Raw genomic sequence first — 16824 nt, forward strand, 5'->3', positions numbered from 1 at the left:
GGACTGCGGTTCGAGTGCATAGCCAGGAGTAACCCCTGGGCGTCACCGGGTGTGGCAGAAAACAAAAACAAAAACAAACAAACAAACAAACAAAATAACTGATCATCTATCTCATAGGTTAAAAATAGAAAAAAGTGCATGTGGAAAATATAACAATTTTTCAATGTAATCTTACTTTTGGTAATTCCATCTGCCTTTGTCTTGTAACAAACAATAAGAAGTAAACTTGTGTCTATAAGGAGGCAGGCTCTAATAGTGGGTGGGAGAGTGGGGACACTGGTGATGGGAGGGTCACATTTGTGGTGGAATAAGTTTTTAAAAGCTTGAAATAACTGTACTATGAACAATTTGTTAAATCAGTGTTATAATAAAAAATTAATTAGGGCCCAGAGAGATAGCACAGCGGTGTTTGCCTTGCAAGCAGCAGATCCAGGACCAAAGGTGGTTGGTTCGAATCCCGGTGTCCCATATGATCCCCCATGCCTGCCAGGAGCTATTTCTGAGCAGACAGCCAGGAGTAACCCCTGAGCACCGCCGGGTGTGACCCAAAAACAAAAAAATTTTAAAGTATATAACACTTGCATTTAGTAGGCACCAGGAAGTGACCTAGGCTGGGATGAGGCTCAGTTGTAGAACACAAACTTGGTATATGCTAAGCTCTGGGTTTGAGCCCAGCAATAAACACTGATAAAAGAGAAAAGAAATGACACTTGTTATCCTTGTTTGGAAGAGGAGGCTAGGTAAGTCCTGGCCAGCCCATTAAAAGAAGCCTTGACCTTTGAATGGACTTTCAAAGGTGGTGCCCCCTCACAACATATACCTTATCACCAGAGGTTGCTCCTCTTTCAGCAGCTGGAAGGAGTGAAAGGATCTCTGGGAACTCTGACCTTCCCTCACCTCCCTGCCCCTCACCAGCCGATTCCTGCCTGTCAAGTGAGCAAGCTGTCAACTTGCCTCTCTGGGGTAAAGTTTCAGGTCAGCGGGGCTATAAAGAGAGGTGCCAAGCCCCAGGCAGCAGAGCAACAGTGAATGGCAAGAAGACAAGTCGATCTCTGCTCCCCTTGCTGGGGCAGAGCCCTGCAGAGCCCTCAGGAACCCTGGACTGTTCAGGCTCTGGCACGAGGTGCAGGTAAGCTTCGGCCTCCCCCTTCCTCCCCTTTACCAAGGGTGGCAGAGGTCTGGTGCAGAACTGGAACTGAGGGAGCTTCTGTCCAGCACACCCACTCTGTCCAGATAAGGGAGCTCCCCCACAGATACCCAAGAGGAGGGTCCAGTGGTAGGGCTGGGGTTCAACCCCACAGCCCCACCCCAATTTTTCCCCACCAGGACCCCCAGCCAGGCATTTCTAGTGTAATTTTGGCCCATGTCCCAGTGATGGCTTTCTGCTTAGTCTGTTCCAGAATACCAGAAAGAGCAAAAAGCCTTTGCCACATCCATCAGAGAGATCGAGGGATAAGGAGTGGAAGGGTGGTCTCACCTGAAATCTGGCCAAATTCCTCTGCTGAGAGGGTTCTGGAGCCAGTAAGACTCTCCACTCAGACAGTCACTTCCTCAGGGAGATTCTGAGGTGCCTTGCGAGGAGGGTGTGGTTGGAGTTGGGGAGGCCATAAAGGAAGGGATTTTGGGACTGAGGATATAGAAATCATTCTAATTGTGTAGTTGGGCATGCTTTGCCCTCCCTAAAGCCAGATACTGAGTGGTAGAACAAGGCTGGGCTCCAAGCTGGCTTCTTTCCTCCATCCTGTTTATGAAGCAGAAATAGCTCAGTACTTAAAAGCCCTGCAGGGCCACATGCAAAGAGATCATGGGCACCACTGTTCCTCTCATCCTGACTAAGGGGCTGAGAACATTCCAGCTCTCCTGTGCCGGGGATGTTGGGTTCCTCAAGATCCCACTCAGAAGACCAGAGGGAGAAAGAGACTGGGGAACACCAGCCTCAGAGCAGCCCCTGTATGGGCCTTCCCATACTGTCCAGTCAGAGCAGTGAAGTTCTAGTGTCCTCCTTGCAGGCAGCACCTCCCATGTGTCTCCCAGGGCTGCTGGGGAATGAGATCCAGCTCCTGGCTTCCACCTTCTGGCTAGGCTTGGCCCAGCTCAGGAATTAAGGCCTCTTGCTGCCAACACTGAGCCTGCCAATTCACCAGAATTTGGGCACCTACTTCCCACTCCTAGTCTACCCACAATAACTGCACCTGAATGCAGCAACAGATTTGTGGGGCCTTCCTCTAGTACACAGACTTGAAGGCCTTCCCAGGCCTAAAAGTCACCAGCCTTTGCCCCTCTGTACCAGGCTCAGACAGACCTGGCTACAGATTCTGTGAAACAGCTGCTATAAATAGCTCAGCTTTCATTTCCCATTTTTCTTCAGCAAGTGGGGCCATCTTTGGTCAGCTGGTTGTCCTTAGAACCCTCTGACTCTGGGTCATCCCTGTCGGAGGTTGCAGAGAGAAGCAGGCCCTGTCCCATCACACCCCCCATAGCTGGGATGATGGCAGTGATTGAGCTAATCCTATGATGTGTGGAAGCAGAGATGGGGACCAAAGAGGTTGAAAGGGAAGTCTTGCTTGCCGGTATAATCAGGGAGTCCTGGACTACCCCAGAGACCTAGGCCCTGCCTGTAGTTCCATGAAGAACAGCTGGGATTGGCTGTGCTCCACCAGACACTGAGCACACAGCATTCCACAACCCTCATAGGGGTCCTGCCCTGACTCACTGTGACCCAGATAGGTCACAGGGCACCTTGGATGTGAGGTGAAAATCTCTAACTCCACCATAACTGGAGAGTCAACTGAGGTTCTGAAGAAGGGATGCTGTGACAGCCAAAAAGAAGCCCAGGGAAACGCTCCTCAACTTCCTTCTGGCTGCCTCCTAGAGTCATGCAGAGGTGCCCTGTTTAGGCAGTTTTCACTGTAGTTCCCCTTGGAATATTCTGGGGACCCAGAGAAGTCCATATGGCCCTCAGGTGATAAATGCTGCTCTGGAGAATACAGACCCCAGGATCACCAGCTCTGAGGATAGATTCATACCACTAAAGTTTCCAGAACCCAGCTCACAATGAAAGGACCGTATAGATATAAACATACATATATACATACTTGCACATATACACATATGTACACACTTGTATTCACATACTAACATACACATGTTCTCACATACTAACATACACATGTTCTCACGAGTACATATATTCACACATACATAACACATAATCACATATGTATAAACAGGAATCACATCTGTATGCTTACATACACACATGTATGCGCACATATAAATACACATGGATACAATGCACATGTACGTGCATGCTTACACATATTCACACTCACACACACCAGCCTGAGCCTCCCTGCTGCGACAGCCTGCAGGGACCCTGGCCTCATCTAGGTTTCAGCAATGCGAAGGGGAAGTGGGGAGCTGTTCAGGTGAAGGCCAGCACTAGGCCCTCAGCTGAGCTCAGCTCTGTCCCTGGCACATGGTGGCAGGAGGAACATTGCAGAGGACATAGGTAACTGACTGAGTCTCAGGGCAGGCTTTCTTCACCTGCTAAACACAGTGGTGCCCTTCTAGCTTTCCTTGCTAGACTGTTCCACAGGCTCAGCCTTCAAACTTCCACAGATAAGTGTGAGGAGAGTTTCATCCTGCCCTCATGGAAAAGGCCCCATCCTGCTGCATCCCTGAGGCCCAGTAGTGAATAATGATGGAAGCCTTTTTGTCTTCCAAGATCCGGTGAGGCATGTTGGCACACATGCCTGACACCCCCACACAGCCTGGGGGCACATTACAGACTGTTTGCTCTTGTCTCCGGAACTCCCTGCATGCCAAGAGCCTGCCAGAATGGGCGTGTCTGGTGAGGCTGCAGAGGTCATAGGACTTTGGACGTTATTGTGCATAAGGTGGTCATTGAATCTGGGGTGGCCTTCTGAACAAGGGAGTGGCATGCACTGGTTGATGTGTGCTTGGACACTGCTTATCCAGAAATCTCCTGCAGCATTTGATTCCTAGGCTTAACACTTCAAAATTGGAATCTCATTCTCATTATGGCTTAGGCCATACAAATGCCAACTCCATTAAATGGAAATTACATCTCCATGGTTTTTATTTTAGGGTCATACCTTGCAATATCCAGGTATATACCGGCTAAGGTACAATAGCCACTCCTGATGTTATTCAGGGACTGTGAAGAACCATAATGGAACTAAGGTGTAAACATGCAAAATTTGTGCTCAGCCTTTTGTGCCCAACCTAACCCCATCTCTTGGGTTCCAATTTCCTTTCAGTGAAAGGCAGATTCTCATTCCTATCTTCTCAGGAGGGTTAGTGGCATCTCTAAAGTCATATTTCTCATGGGGAGCCATGAAGACAGAATGAGAGCCCAGCTCTCCACCACACCCCAAGATTTCCTCTCTGTGGAAGACTCAGTCTCTGTCAGTTCTGCAGGACTGACCCAAGAGTGAGGACACTGGAAGGCCTAAGATCTCAGCACTGGGGAGAGGGGCTGTCAGTTAGGGTGCCTGTGGTGTGACCTGCTAGGAAATAGCTTTAGTGTCAAAAGCCCAGATGTATGGGTTTGGGGAAGTAGAAATGCCTATGATAGGGTTGGTAGTCTCCAAGATATGCAAGGCTGACACAGGCCCATCAGACGCAAATGGGGTCCCAACTACCAATAGTGAGAGAAAAGCTCAAGTGTACAACCAATGCAGGGTAGTTCTCTTTACCCTTTACCCACAATGAGGGAGATAAAGGCATTAGCCATAGGACCCCATCAAATTCACCTCCCTCTGATTCCTGGAAAAAATACATCCTGGGCTGCAGAAATAGCACAGGGGTTTTCAGGAACTATAGCACAGTGAGTACCTAAGGCACTTGTCTTGCATGCAGCTTACCTGGGTTCAATCCCCAGCATTCTACCTAATCTCCCAAGCACCACCAGGCATGATTTCTGAGTTCAGAACCAAGAGTTAGCCCTGAGCACTGCCATGCATGCCCCCCCCCAAAAAGGAAAATAAGTAGCACATTTTAGGCACTTGCCTAAAATTCAGTCAATGGTATTTCAATACCAGCACCCCAGTATTGTCCTCTGACCTCCCCAGGAGTGATCCTAGAACACTGAGAAGCCTGAGTACTGTTTAGTGTGGCCTCCAAAAGAAGTGAATTGAGGGGCCGGGAAGGTGGCGCTAGAGGTAAGGTGTCTGCCTTGCAAGCGCTAGCGTAGGACGGACCGCGGTTTGATCTCCGGTGTCCCATATGGTCCCCCCAAGCCAGGGGCGATTTCTGAGCGCATAGCCAGGAGTAACCCCTGGACTTCAAACGGGTGTGGCCAAAAAAACAAAAAACAAACAAACAAAAAAAAAAAAGAAGTGAATTGAGTCTCAGATTCCAAATGTTTGACTCATAGGAATCCTGCTAAGATTTTTCTGATTGAGTATAAGGAAAAGAATATTGGGGATGGGGTGGAAGAGAGCTTTGTAGACACCATTCCTGAGTTTAAACTCAGGCAGGCATCACATATCTCCTCCTCCCCCAGCACGGCTGGGAGGATCCTGGTAATCCCCAATAGTAGTCCCAGCATTGAACCAACTGAGCAGCCAAGTATTGCCAGAAGATTCAGGGCTCCTAAAGCACCACTCAGGAGACCCACAAGAGCCCAGCTTTGCAGCACAGAAATACGCTGACAGGCAGTGATACTAGTAGGGTCTTGGGCTTCCTGTATCCAGGATAAAAGGCTGCAGAGATGGGAGCAGGTCGCAGCCACAGGAACTAGACTTACCCAGGAGCAGCTCAGGGCAGGAGAATGGGGCTGCAAACAGGTGTAGCCCACAGGTGTGGCCACCGCTAAGCCCCAATTTCTCCTCTGGCACAAAGGAACACCAACCTAGGGGAGTGGGAGGAACAACAGGTGGCAGGGAGAGGTGGGACTCACAAGAAAGAAGGGACAGGAGGTGGGTGGTCTTTCTAAGAGAATTCACCCAGCTAAGCAATCACTTAGCAATACCCGCCCTCGAGGGAGCTTGGGCATAGCCTGATGGTGGGTTCCATCTACCTCCTGCAGCCTCCAGCCTGCACTGAAGCTGCCTCCTCACCTTCCTGCGGGCTGCGGGCTGAACAGAGCCTTCCGGAACCATGGTCGTCGGACTGACCCCCTCAGAGGTGCCACCCACCACGGCAGTGAAGTTCTTGGGGGCGGGCACAGCCGCCTGCTTTGCTGACCTCCTCACCTTCCCACTGGACACAGCCAAGGTCCGCCTGCAGGTAGGAGCCCTCTGCCACTGCGTTGGCTACCGCGGGAGCCTCATGAGGCTTCTTCCCACTTCATTCCCTCCTCTGATCCCACCCTTCCTGTGCACCCCAGACACAGTTTTGAGTTCCCTGCATGAAGAGGTAGTCTTGCACAGTCTAGTCCTACACGCAGGCTACTTCTGGCCAAGGGAGGTTGTACCTGTGTGATGCCCTGCAGGCCCCTGACCACCAGCCCAGCATCCATGACGCAGGCACCTCAAATGTGGCCCAAAGCTCTGTGGTTCCTCCTGGGGCCAGACAGCCCCACAGCGTTTCTTCTCGCCCTGGCTCAGGCCCCCCACCCCCCAATTCCTCATTCCTCCACCGTGGGTGGGTGGGTGTCGCTCAGATCCAGGGGGAGAACCCGGCGGCCGGGAGCGCACAGTACCGCGGCGTGCTGGGCACTATCCTGACCATGGTGCGCACCGAGGGCCCCCGCAGCCCCTACAACGGGCTGGTGGCGGGCCTGCAGCGCCAGATGAGCTTCGCCTCCATCCGCATCGGCCTCTACGACTCGGTCAAGCAGTTCTACACCCCCAAAGGATCGGACCGTGAGTGTCCGGATCCCGGTGGTACTGAGGGGGTCCAGGCGGCGCAGCCTCTCGGCCTGGGGCGGGGGACGCGGCTACACACGCTGTCCAAGAGACAAAAGGCTCTGGGCACCGGGCAGAGGCGAAGCATCAGGCCGACACCAGGACTCTCTCTCTCTCCTCTGCAGACTGCAGCATCACCACTCGCATTCTGGCCGGCTGCACCACGGGCGCCATGGCCGTCACCTGCGCCCAGCCCACCGACGTGGTGAAGGTGCGATTCCAGGCCAGCGTGCAGCAGGGGCCTGGAAGCCCTCGGAAGTACAGTGGAACCATGGACGCCTACAGAACCATCGCCCAGGAGGAGGGGTTCAGGGGGCTATGGAAAGGTGAGTCCCTTCGTCCCCATGCCAGGCTGCTAGCTAGAGCTCAGAAGTTCTCTTCACCAGAGAGAATGAAGAGGTGAATCTGAGAACCCCTACTAACTAGGGCTCCATGATTCTGAAAAAGCATCCTATTTGTGGAGAGATAATACAGTGGCTAGGGCACTTGCCTTGAGTGCAGTGGACCAGGGTTCCAAACTTGTCCCCAAGTTTGCCAGGATTGATCCCTGAACAGAGTCAGGAGAAAATCTTGAGCATTGCCTGGTGTAGCCCAACACCCACCCACCCACCCCCCAAGAAAAATGACAGTCCCAGGGGCCAGAGAGCACAGCAGAAGGGTGTTTGCCTTGAACGTTCCAGAAACAGACGGTGGTTCGAATCCCGGCATCCCATATGGTCCCCGTGCCTACCGGGAGCGATTTCTGAGCACAGAGCCAGGCAACCCCTGAGCACCGCCAGGTGTGACGAGCGGAAGGAAGGAAAGAAGGAAGGAAGGAAGGAAGGAAGGAAGGAAGGAAGGAAGGAAGGAAGGAAGGAAGGAAGGAAGGAAGGGAGGGAGGGAGGGAGGGAGGGAGGGAGGGAGGGAGGGAGGGAGGGAGAGAAGGAAGGAAGGAAGGAAGAAGGAAGGAAGGAAGGAAGGAAGGAAGGAAGGAAGGAAGGAGGAGGGAGGGAGGACGGGAGGTAGGGAGGGAGGGAGGGAGGGGAGGGAGGGAGGGGAGGAGGGAAGGAAGGAAGGAAGGAAGGAAGGGAGGAAGGAGGAAGGAAGGCAGGAAGGAAGGAAGGGAGGAAGGGAGGGAAGGAAGGAAGAAGGGACGGAGGGAGGGAAGGAGGGAGGGATGGAGGGAGGGAGGAAGGGAGGGAGGGAGGGAGGGAGGAATGAACGAAGGAAAGAAGGAAAATCCCAGACCCTTAAGATGGCATTGATCTACCACAAGGCCGAAAATCAATCCAATGAGCAAACCTCTGCAGCGCAGGCTGTGATGAGAGGTTCAGGGAAAAAGAGAGGCCCCTGCCAGAGTCCACAGTCCCACGCTGGCACTGGATGGCTGCACCCCAGGAAAGGCACTTTTGGTTCGACTCAAGAGATATCTCAGGGACAGAAAAACCCGCTATCTCCAGAGGAAAGGGGAAAGGAAAAAAGGGTCTTAGGCCCTAGAGGCCATCTGGAGAGGCAGCCATCTGGGGTGCAGAGAAAGGATACTTCCAGGTGTTAGGGTTCCCCATATGTCTCATGATGGTGGCCTCTGCAATGTAGGTGTCTCTTCCCTGGGGACCAAGTGGGCAAAAGAACTAGAGCAGGGGGGCCGGAGAGATAGCATGGAGGTAGGGCATTTGCCTTTCATGCAGAAGGACGGTGGTTCGAGTCCCGGCATCCCATATGGTCCCCCGTACCTGCCAGGGGCAATTTCTGAGCATAGAGCCAGGAGTAACCCCTGAGAACTGCCGGGTGTGACCCAAAAAAACAAAAAAAACAAACAAAAAACAAAAAAGAACTAGAGCAGGATAAAGACAGAGCCCTGAGTTACTCCCTGGTTATGAGACCTCAGACCCAGGTTCTCAACTGTGAAACTGGAGGCTTGGGCTTGAGGGTCTCCTCAGGCTCATGCCAACCCCTTACCCCACATCTTATGATTATCCCAATACACCAGCTCCCCTTCTCAGAGAAGCACTTTCTCTTCTGGCTTTAGTTCAGTCTCAGGGCACACATTATGGATGCCACAGATTTAACACAAGAGGCACAAGGAATCTTTCTTGTATTAACATGGCAAGTGTGGGACCTACTCAGCTGAGATGGAGTCCTTTGAATCCACTAGGCACTGGGGCCTCGGGTCTTGTGGCCAAGGTTTCCCCTTCTCAGTTCCCCATCATCAGTCTGCCCCTTCAACTCCACCACAGGTACTATGCCCAACATCACGAGGAATGCCATTGTCAATTGTGCGGAGATGGTGACCTACGACATCATCAAGGAGAAGCTATTAGAGTATAATCTGCTCACTGGTAAGGTCTTGGAGCCCAGAAAATGCCCCATCAGTAGGGGTGACAGGAATTCCAGAGAGGACACTGCCCAGGAACAAGTGGCCTTTTGAAGGGGCAAAGACAAGAATTCAGTAAAAAGTGCTGGCCAAGGAGCCAGAGTGATAGTACAGTGCTCAGGGCTTAGCAGCATCTCCCAGACATAACTTTTTTGGGGGGTGTGAGTATTCACAACACCTAGTAGACCTCATGGGACCATGAGGTATCTGGGATGGAGTCAGGGTTCCAGCTGCCACTTACAAAGCAATTTCTCAGTCCATTGAGGCATCTTCCTATGAATACTGTGCCCTTACACAGGGCCTCTTGCCTTGGGCAGTTGTCTAGCGTGAAACAGGCTCCAACTCTGGCAGTGCTTGCCAGTGCTTTTGCACAGCCTGGGGCTATGAGACATGGAAAATACTCTCTTTTTTGCTTGAGAAGTTTACAGTTTATTTGGGGACCAAGAATGCAATGGCAGTCCTATCAACATCTGCTCTTCACTCTTCCAGACAACTTCCCCTGTCACTTTGTCTCTGCCTTTGGAGCCGGCTTCTGTGCCACTGTGGTGGCGTCTCCAGTGGATGTAGTAAAGACCCGGTATATGAACTCACCCCCAGACCGGTATCGCAGCCCCTTGGACTGTATGATAAAGATGGTGACCCAGGAGGGTCCCACAGCCTTCTATAAGGGGTGAGCCTTCCATACTTCCTCCCTTCCCTCCCTCAGTTCCCCATGCCCCCTCTCTTCATTCCTCTTCCTTCCATTAAAAAAGGACCTGCTGGGACTGGAGAGATAGTATGGAGGTAGGGCATTTGCTTTGCATGCAGAAGGACGGTAGTTCGAATCCCAGCATCCCATATGGTCCCCTGAACCTGCCAGTGGCAATTTCTAAGTGAAGAGCCAGGAGCAACCGCTGAGCCCTGTCAGATGTGACCCAAAAACCAAAAAAAAAAAAAAAAAGGACCTGCTATAGCACAGCGGCATTTGCCTTGCAAGCAGCCGATCCAGGACCAAAGGTGGTTGGTTCGAATCCCAGTGTCCCATATGGTCCCCCATGCCTGCCAGGAGCTATTTCTGAGCAGACAGCCAGGAGTAAGCCCTGAGCACCGCCGGGTGTGACCCAAAAACAAACGAACAAAAACAACAACAACAACAAAAAAAAAAAAACAGAGACAAGTATATAAAGGAGGGAAAAATTTAAAAACAAAAAGAGGACCTCTTCTGATTTGCAATGTCAGGGAAGACTTAAACCCTAAAAAGAGAAGTCTAGTGGCTGGAGTGATAGTACAGTAGGTAGGGTGTTTGCCTTGCAAGTAGCTGACCCAGGTTCAACCCCTAGCAGATCCGTCCCCCCCGCCCAGTAATTCCTGAATGCGATAGTAGAGAGGTAGGGCGTTTGCCTTGCTCACAGACGACCTGGGACTAACCCGGGTTCGGTCCCCTGGCCATCCCATACCGTGCCCCAAGCTTTCCAGAAGTTATTTCTGAGCACAGAGCCAGGAGTAACCTCTGAGCACAGCCGGGTGTGGCCCAAAAACAGAGGTAATCCCTGAACATTACAGAGTGTGGCCCCTCAATTTTGTTTTGTTTTGTTTTTTGATTTTTTGGGTCACACCCAGCAGCACTCAGGGGTTACTCCTTGCTCTTCAGTCAGAAAACGCTCCTGGCAGGCTCGGGGGACCATAGGGATGCGGGGATTTGAACCACTATCCTTCTGTATTCAAGGCAAACGCCCTACCTCCATGCTATCTCTCTGGCCATTTTTTTTTAATTTAAAAAGAGCCTAAGGACCAGAGAGATAGCACAGCAGTAGGGCATTTGTCTTGCATGCAACATTCAGGATGGATGGTGGTTCGAATCCCAATATCCCAAATAGTCTCCTGTGCCTGCTAGGCGCAATTTCTGAGTGCAGAGCCAGGAGTAACCCTTGAGCACCACCAGATGTGACCCAAAAACCAATAAATAAATAAAAAGAACCTAAGCAGAGGTCAAAGTACAGTGTGTCCCCTGAGGTAATAGGAAGGGTGATTAATTCTCCTGAGATGCTTCCCCACTCACTGATGTCAGCTCACTGACCCACACATACAACATTACCTTGCTTCAGTGTCAAGGTGTTTCCTGATCCCTCTGCACACACAGATGCATGTCCAACACCCTCAACGTGCTCTACCACCTTAGCCTTCCTGCAAAGCTAGTTCCAGTGCCACCTTTTCCCTGACACTCAAAGGCATGAGCCCTCCCTTCTACCTGTGAACTATAATACAACTTCTTTTGCCCTATGTTGACAGGATTTGCTGCCTCCTACTTTGTATTACAGTGCTTGTGAGTCTGTTATCTCCAGGCTTGAGGATGAACTCCTTAAAGCCAAGATGTAATGGCATCTATATCTTTCTTTTTCCCAGGATGTCTGCTACAATGCTGACACCCTACATAGGTTATGATAGCCATGATTGCTCAGTCACTAAGTATTATATATCATTCAGATTATGCATGTGAGGCCAAAGTGATAGTACAACAGGTAGACTCTTGCTGTGCATACTGCCAACCCAAGTTCAGTCCCTGGCATCCAATATGGTTCCCCATGCCCCACTAGGAGTGATTCCTGAGCTCAGAACTAGAAGTAACCCCTGAGCACTGCAAGGTATAGCCCAAAAACCACACACACACACACACACACACACACACATATACACACATATACACACACACACATGCAAAAGACCAGGCATATGACATATGTGACCATCGACACCACTTATCACCATTACCATCCCCAAACCAGACAATGTTTGCCACATTGATCAAGGAAGAAACAGAGACTCAGATCAAGTAACTGGGCCAGTCAGAGTTAAAGTGATAGAACCACAAGGAGATGGGAGAGATAATATAGTCAGTAAGTTACTTGCCTACAAAACATAACAAAAATAAGAGAACCACTGTTCACACCAAACACCTGTTGTTTAAACTACTGGTTAATTCTCTGCTTGGTTATTACATGCCATCCATTCACCCTTCTATCCTGTTTTCAATACAAGGCTTCCAGGTACCAAGTGCTTACTTAGTTCACTGAACCTAATCAACAGGCTTTTTTTTTTTTAATTGGGTCACACCCAGCAGCACTCAGGGCAGGCACAGGGGACCATATGGAATGATGTGATTTGAACCACCGTCCTTCTGCATGCAAGGCAAATGCTTTACCTCCATGCTATCTCTCTGGCCCCTCAACAGGCTTTTTTTTAACACTGGAAATGACAAAATAATTCATATCATTCACCAGACTGACTTTTCCTGAAAATACCTATAGCATTGCAGTCTTCAGTAGCAGTCTCCAGGGCTTCTCTCCAAGAGCTAAGAACAAATTAGTAAAATCTGTTGGCAATTAAAGACATCCCAGTTCCTGTGCTTTAATGAGCTCTTTCATCCCCCACCACAGCTCTCTGAGGAGCTGAAGCTCAGGAAGATTAAGTAATGTTTCCAACGGTCTAAAGTTATTATTTGTAGTGTGTGGGTTTTTGGTTTTGTTTGTCTGTTTTTGCAACACATTCAGAGATGCTCAGGGATTACTCCTTGGGCTACTACACTGAGGAATTACTCCTGGTGGACTCAGGGAACATATGCACTGCCTGGGTATCAAACTTAGGTTGGCCCTGCATGCAAGACAAGCATCCCTACCCTCTACACTATCCCTCTGAACCTTTGAGCTATAATTTGAACCAACTCTGACCTCAGGGTTCACAGTCATTGCCATATGCCCTCCAGTGCTGAGGGGTGTCAGCTGAGGGTTAGTAGAGATGCTGTAAGGCCTAAGATTTTGGTGTCTAAACTGAGTCTTGCGAAGCCCAGAGAAGCCAGTCAGGGAGGAATAGAGAAAAGACATTCCAAGCAGACACAGCATCATGAACAAAGGCCAGGAAGTGAGAGGATAGCCAGAGCAGAGTAGACTGGGAGATGAGTGGAAGGAGAGGCTGAAGAGGAGAGCTGGGCTAAGCCCTCCTGAAGGGAGGACTGGAGATGAGCTCACATGATGACTTCCTGTTTGTTCTTCCATGGGTCACCTTTTCAGAGTCTAGGCCTCCTCAGAGAGGGCCACCCAGGACATAAATGACTCTGGAACCCCATCTCCGGCCTCTGATTAACTCTGTGGTTGTAGCATAGTTAAACTCCTTGAGTGTCAGTTTCTAAGAAAGACAACTGGCAACAACCAGATAAAGTGGTAAAGTGAAGATGCCATACCGTCAGCAGGATCACAACCTCCTTTTCCCACCTCTACCTCAGTCCCAGCATGAGAGATAGAAAAGCCAAAACAGATCTCAGACAATGTGGGTGACTTGCGGAAGTCTGGGTCCCTGGCTCTGCCACATTGAGAGGTCCGTGTGAAACTCCCCATCTGCCCCCTCCCTCATGTTTTGGTCATCTCTCTCCTCAGATTCACACCCTCCTTTTTGCGTTTGGGAGCCTGGAATGTGGTGATGTTTGTCACCTTCGAGCAGCTAAAACGGGCCCTGATGAAAGTCCAGATTTTACGGGAATCTCCGTTTTGAAGAAGGCCAGGCCAAGTACACGAAGCCAACTTAGAACAGACTGAGGCAAGAAGACCACCTCACAAGGATGCAGACCTACACCCCTTGTGGAACTAAATAGTTGCTGCTGGGTCAGGACATTTTTGAGAGGAGAAAGGATCCGGTCTTCAATACAGTCTTAAGAACACTTCTGTGTTTTGCACTGACAAGAGAGAAAATAAATTATGTTAATTTTTTTAAACCCACTGGGTTGGATGCCTAACATTTAGGCACAAGGAAATCAGCCAAGACAGATCCATATGGATAAGATAAATAGATGTTTACAGACTTAGATCCCTGAAAAAATAGAATTAGAAGATATGAGTTATAATGTGGAAAGTGTGTCCCGTGACATCATTGGTGACCAGCTAAGCATCTCCAAGGATGCATTCCAGGAAAGCTACCCCCCAGGTCCTGAGGATCATCAGCCCCAAACCCAATATGGGAAATGTGAGAAAAGATAAGAGGAACCCTAGAACTTATGACCTCCAACTCACTGCTGGATCTGTGTGAGTGGATATGCAGTGACCCTAGAAAGTTGGGGGTAGCCTCAACCCCCTTTCCTATGAAATGGGGCAATCCCCGCCACCACCTCCCTAAAGGTGTTGAGAAAGGGGAGAAAAATGCTTTATAAAAGCAAACTGTCCAAATGTGAGGAGGATAGAGGGAACCCAGAAAGATCTGCCAGGGAAAGTGTTCTTAAAGGACACACTTGTCTAGAGATGAGACCAAAGGAGCAAGAGGCCCCAAGATGACACGGGTTCAAAAGCCCCAGCCCACACCATCCTCTACTTTCTGGCCAGACTGTGAGGTTCCTTGAGGCTATGATGTTTGGCAGAGATAGGTAAAGGCCAGACTGAAGGTTGATGGTGATAGCTTAGATTTTTGACTCTTCAGGAAATCATTACGACTCAATAAGGGAACTCACACACTGAGTATGGGATGGAAGCTGCCCTGTCCAGTCTTCTCTTTGCTGAGCAGATTTTCTTCCTCCCTTCCAACTTCTGGGGCTGCTTTGCCAACCCAAAGGAGCCCATGTCTTTTTTCCAGTCTCACACTGGCAACTTTCAGGTGGACACAAGAATCCAGAATGCCATTGTCTTTTTCTCCTTCTTAGCCTATGAGGCTCTGCTGACACTAGCAGGTTCAAACCTCCCCCTGACCAGTCATTTGACTGAGAAGCATTGTCCTCTATTGTACTTTAGATGATCAGCCACATCATTTGTCTCCTGCAAACTGGAAAGTCCAGACAAAAGGAAATTAAGCTTTTTCTCAATGTCTGGTTTGGCATTAAAAAAGAAAAAAACACCCACAGTTGTAAGATTCTTTCTTTTGACCTGAGTAACACACTCCTGTCGTTCTGAAAGTCCTGCCTTCAGCTTGGGAGTTTCCAGAAGCCTTGGGCCAGCGCTGATGAATTTCCACAGTAATGATTGCTCATCTCTATGAGAGCCCAAAGTTTAACAGCTACTGCTGAGAGAGACACACAGACAGACAGAGACAGAGACAAAGACAGGTAGAGATAGAGAGACAAAGACATTCTCTTCAGTTCCTCAGCACTGCAGTCTGGTAACCCTTGAGACCAAGCTTTTGAAGAAGGAAAAGGAAGAAGAGTAGGAGATTCATGGTTTGATGGGCAAAATTTCTGATCTTCCCACTTCTTTTTGTTTTTGTTTTTGTTTTTCGGCCACACCCATTTGATGCTCAGGGATTACTCCTGGCTAAGTGCTCAGAAATTGCCCCTGGCTTGGGGAGACCATAGGGGACATTGGTGGATCAAACCGCGATCCTTCCTTGGCTAGAGCTTGCAAGGTAGACACCTTACCTCTAGCGCCACCTCACCGGTCCCGTGATCTTCCCACTTCTTTATGCCCCTTTCCTTTGTTACTATTACTAGAGCCACAGCTCATTCATACTGTGGCATTTGGTGGGGGAGGGGGTCACAGAGTTGAGCTATGGTGCCCTCCAGAGCACTGCCCCCTCCACCAGGATTAGTACCCCACACACACCTGGAGTAGTGCCCAATACCTGGAGTGCAGCCCCCATACCTGGAGCAGTGCCTTCACACACACCAGGATCATTGCCTACACACACACATTCATCTGGAGTGTTGCTCCCACTTCTGGAGTGGTGCTCCAAATATCACTTATTGTGGCCTCATCAGGGATGCCAAAGAGCAGAGCCTTTTGGGGCAACCCTCATCGCATATGTGAGGTGCCAGGAATAAACTTGTGGCTTCACTCTTGCAAGTCAGGCACTTTTGCCACTAAGACATCCCCGCTTCTTTAAGATCGAACCAAATGGTCTAAGATGAAAGTTTTGTAACTCCAAGAATGAAGAGACAGTGTCTTCATGACACAGTGAGTAGCCCTCCCAGACCATGCTCCTGTATCTTCCCCTGGGAGATCAGAGATGCAGACTCTGGAGAAGATCTGATAGTCCACTAAGACACACTTGTGGGCGATTTCTTCCTTTTTGTTCAGACACTATATACACACCCACAGATGCCTACCTCCATCTAGGCATGCCCCCAAAACTCCAAAACTGCCTATTTTCAGATTGTTCAAGTGGGTCAGGAAACACTCTATTAGAATCCTGAGTCAGTGATATTGCTGGCATCATGGATAAATCTGACTTTACAGAAATTTTGTAAATAAAGATAATAGAAATAGAAAGAGTGAACCCTGAAGCCTCTATTTTAAGTGGGTTAGAATCAAGAATGAGCCCATGAAGTGAACTGATTAGGGGAATGTTAGAGACTTGATATATGCTCAGGTGAGAACATTGGAAGTAGGAGTTGAATGAAATTCAGGGTAATAAAGTAATGATCTTAAGACTTGATTGGGAGAGGGATTGTTGATCCCTACCCAACAATACTCAGGGTTTACTGGATCTGTGCTCAGGGATCTCTCCTGGCAATGATTTGGAAGACCATAAATGATGCTATGGCAGAATGCAAGCCAGTATCTTAACCCCTGTAACTATCTCTCTGGCCCTAGTAAAAGTCAATTTGGAAGGAGTAATAAGAAAAGGAGAAGCCAGAGCAATAGCACAGCA

The 16824-nt window shown here is 49.6% G+C and overlaps 1 protein-coding gene across 1 annotated transcript; it reads left to right on the top strand.

The window, feature by feature from the left end:
- The first annotated feature begins 6126 nt into the window (after positions 1-6126).
- On the top strand, positions 6127-13749 carry UCP3 (uncoupling protein 3). Its single transcript, XM_049780567.1, has 6 exons — positions 6127-6255; positions 6632-6833; positions 7001-7201; positions 9092-9193; positions 9718-9898; positions 13635-13749. The coding sequence occupies exons 1-6, from the start codon at positions 6127-6129 to the stop codon at positions 13747-13749; spliced, it is 930 nt and encodes a 309-aa protein (XP_049636524.1).
- The last annotated feature ends 3075 nt before the right edge of the window (positions 13750-16824 follow it).

This window comes from Suncus etruscus, chromosome 9, assembly GCF_024139225.1.
Source record: "Suncus etruscus isolate mSunEtr1 chromosome 9, mSunEtr1.pri.cur, whole genome shotgun sequence".
Classification (NCBI taxonomy): domain Eukaryota; kingdom Metazoa; phylum Chordata; class Mammalia; order Eulipotyphla; family Soricidae; genus Suncus; species Suncus etruscus.

What these genes read in the sequence shown, in the direction of transcription:
- UCP3 (XM_049780567.1), top strand. Translation starts at nt 6,127, where the DNA reads ATGGTCGTCGGACTGACCCCCTCAGAGGTGCCACCCACCACGGCAGTG. An exon ending in CACCCCCAAAGGATCGGACC is followed by an intron (nt 6,834 to 7,000) that starts GTGAGTGTCCGG and finishes TCTCCTCTGCAG; the next exon opens with ACTGCAGCATCACCACTCGC. An exon ending in AGAGTATAATCTGCTCACTG is followed by an intron (nt 9,194 to 9,717) that starts GTAAGGTCTTGG and finishes TCACTCTTCCAG; the next exon opens with ACAACTTCCCCTGTCACTTT.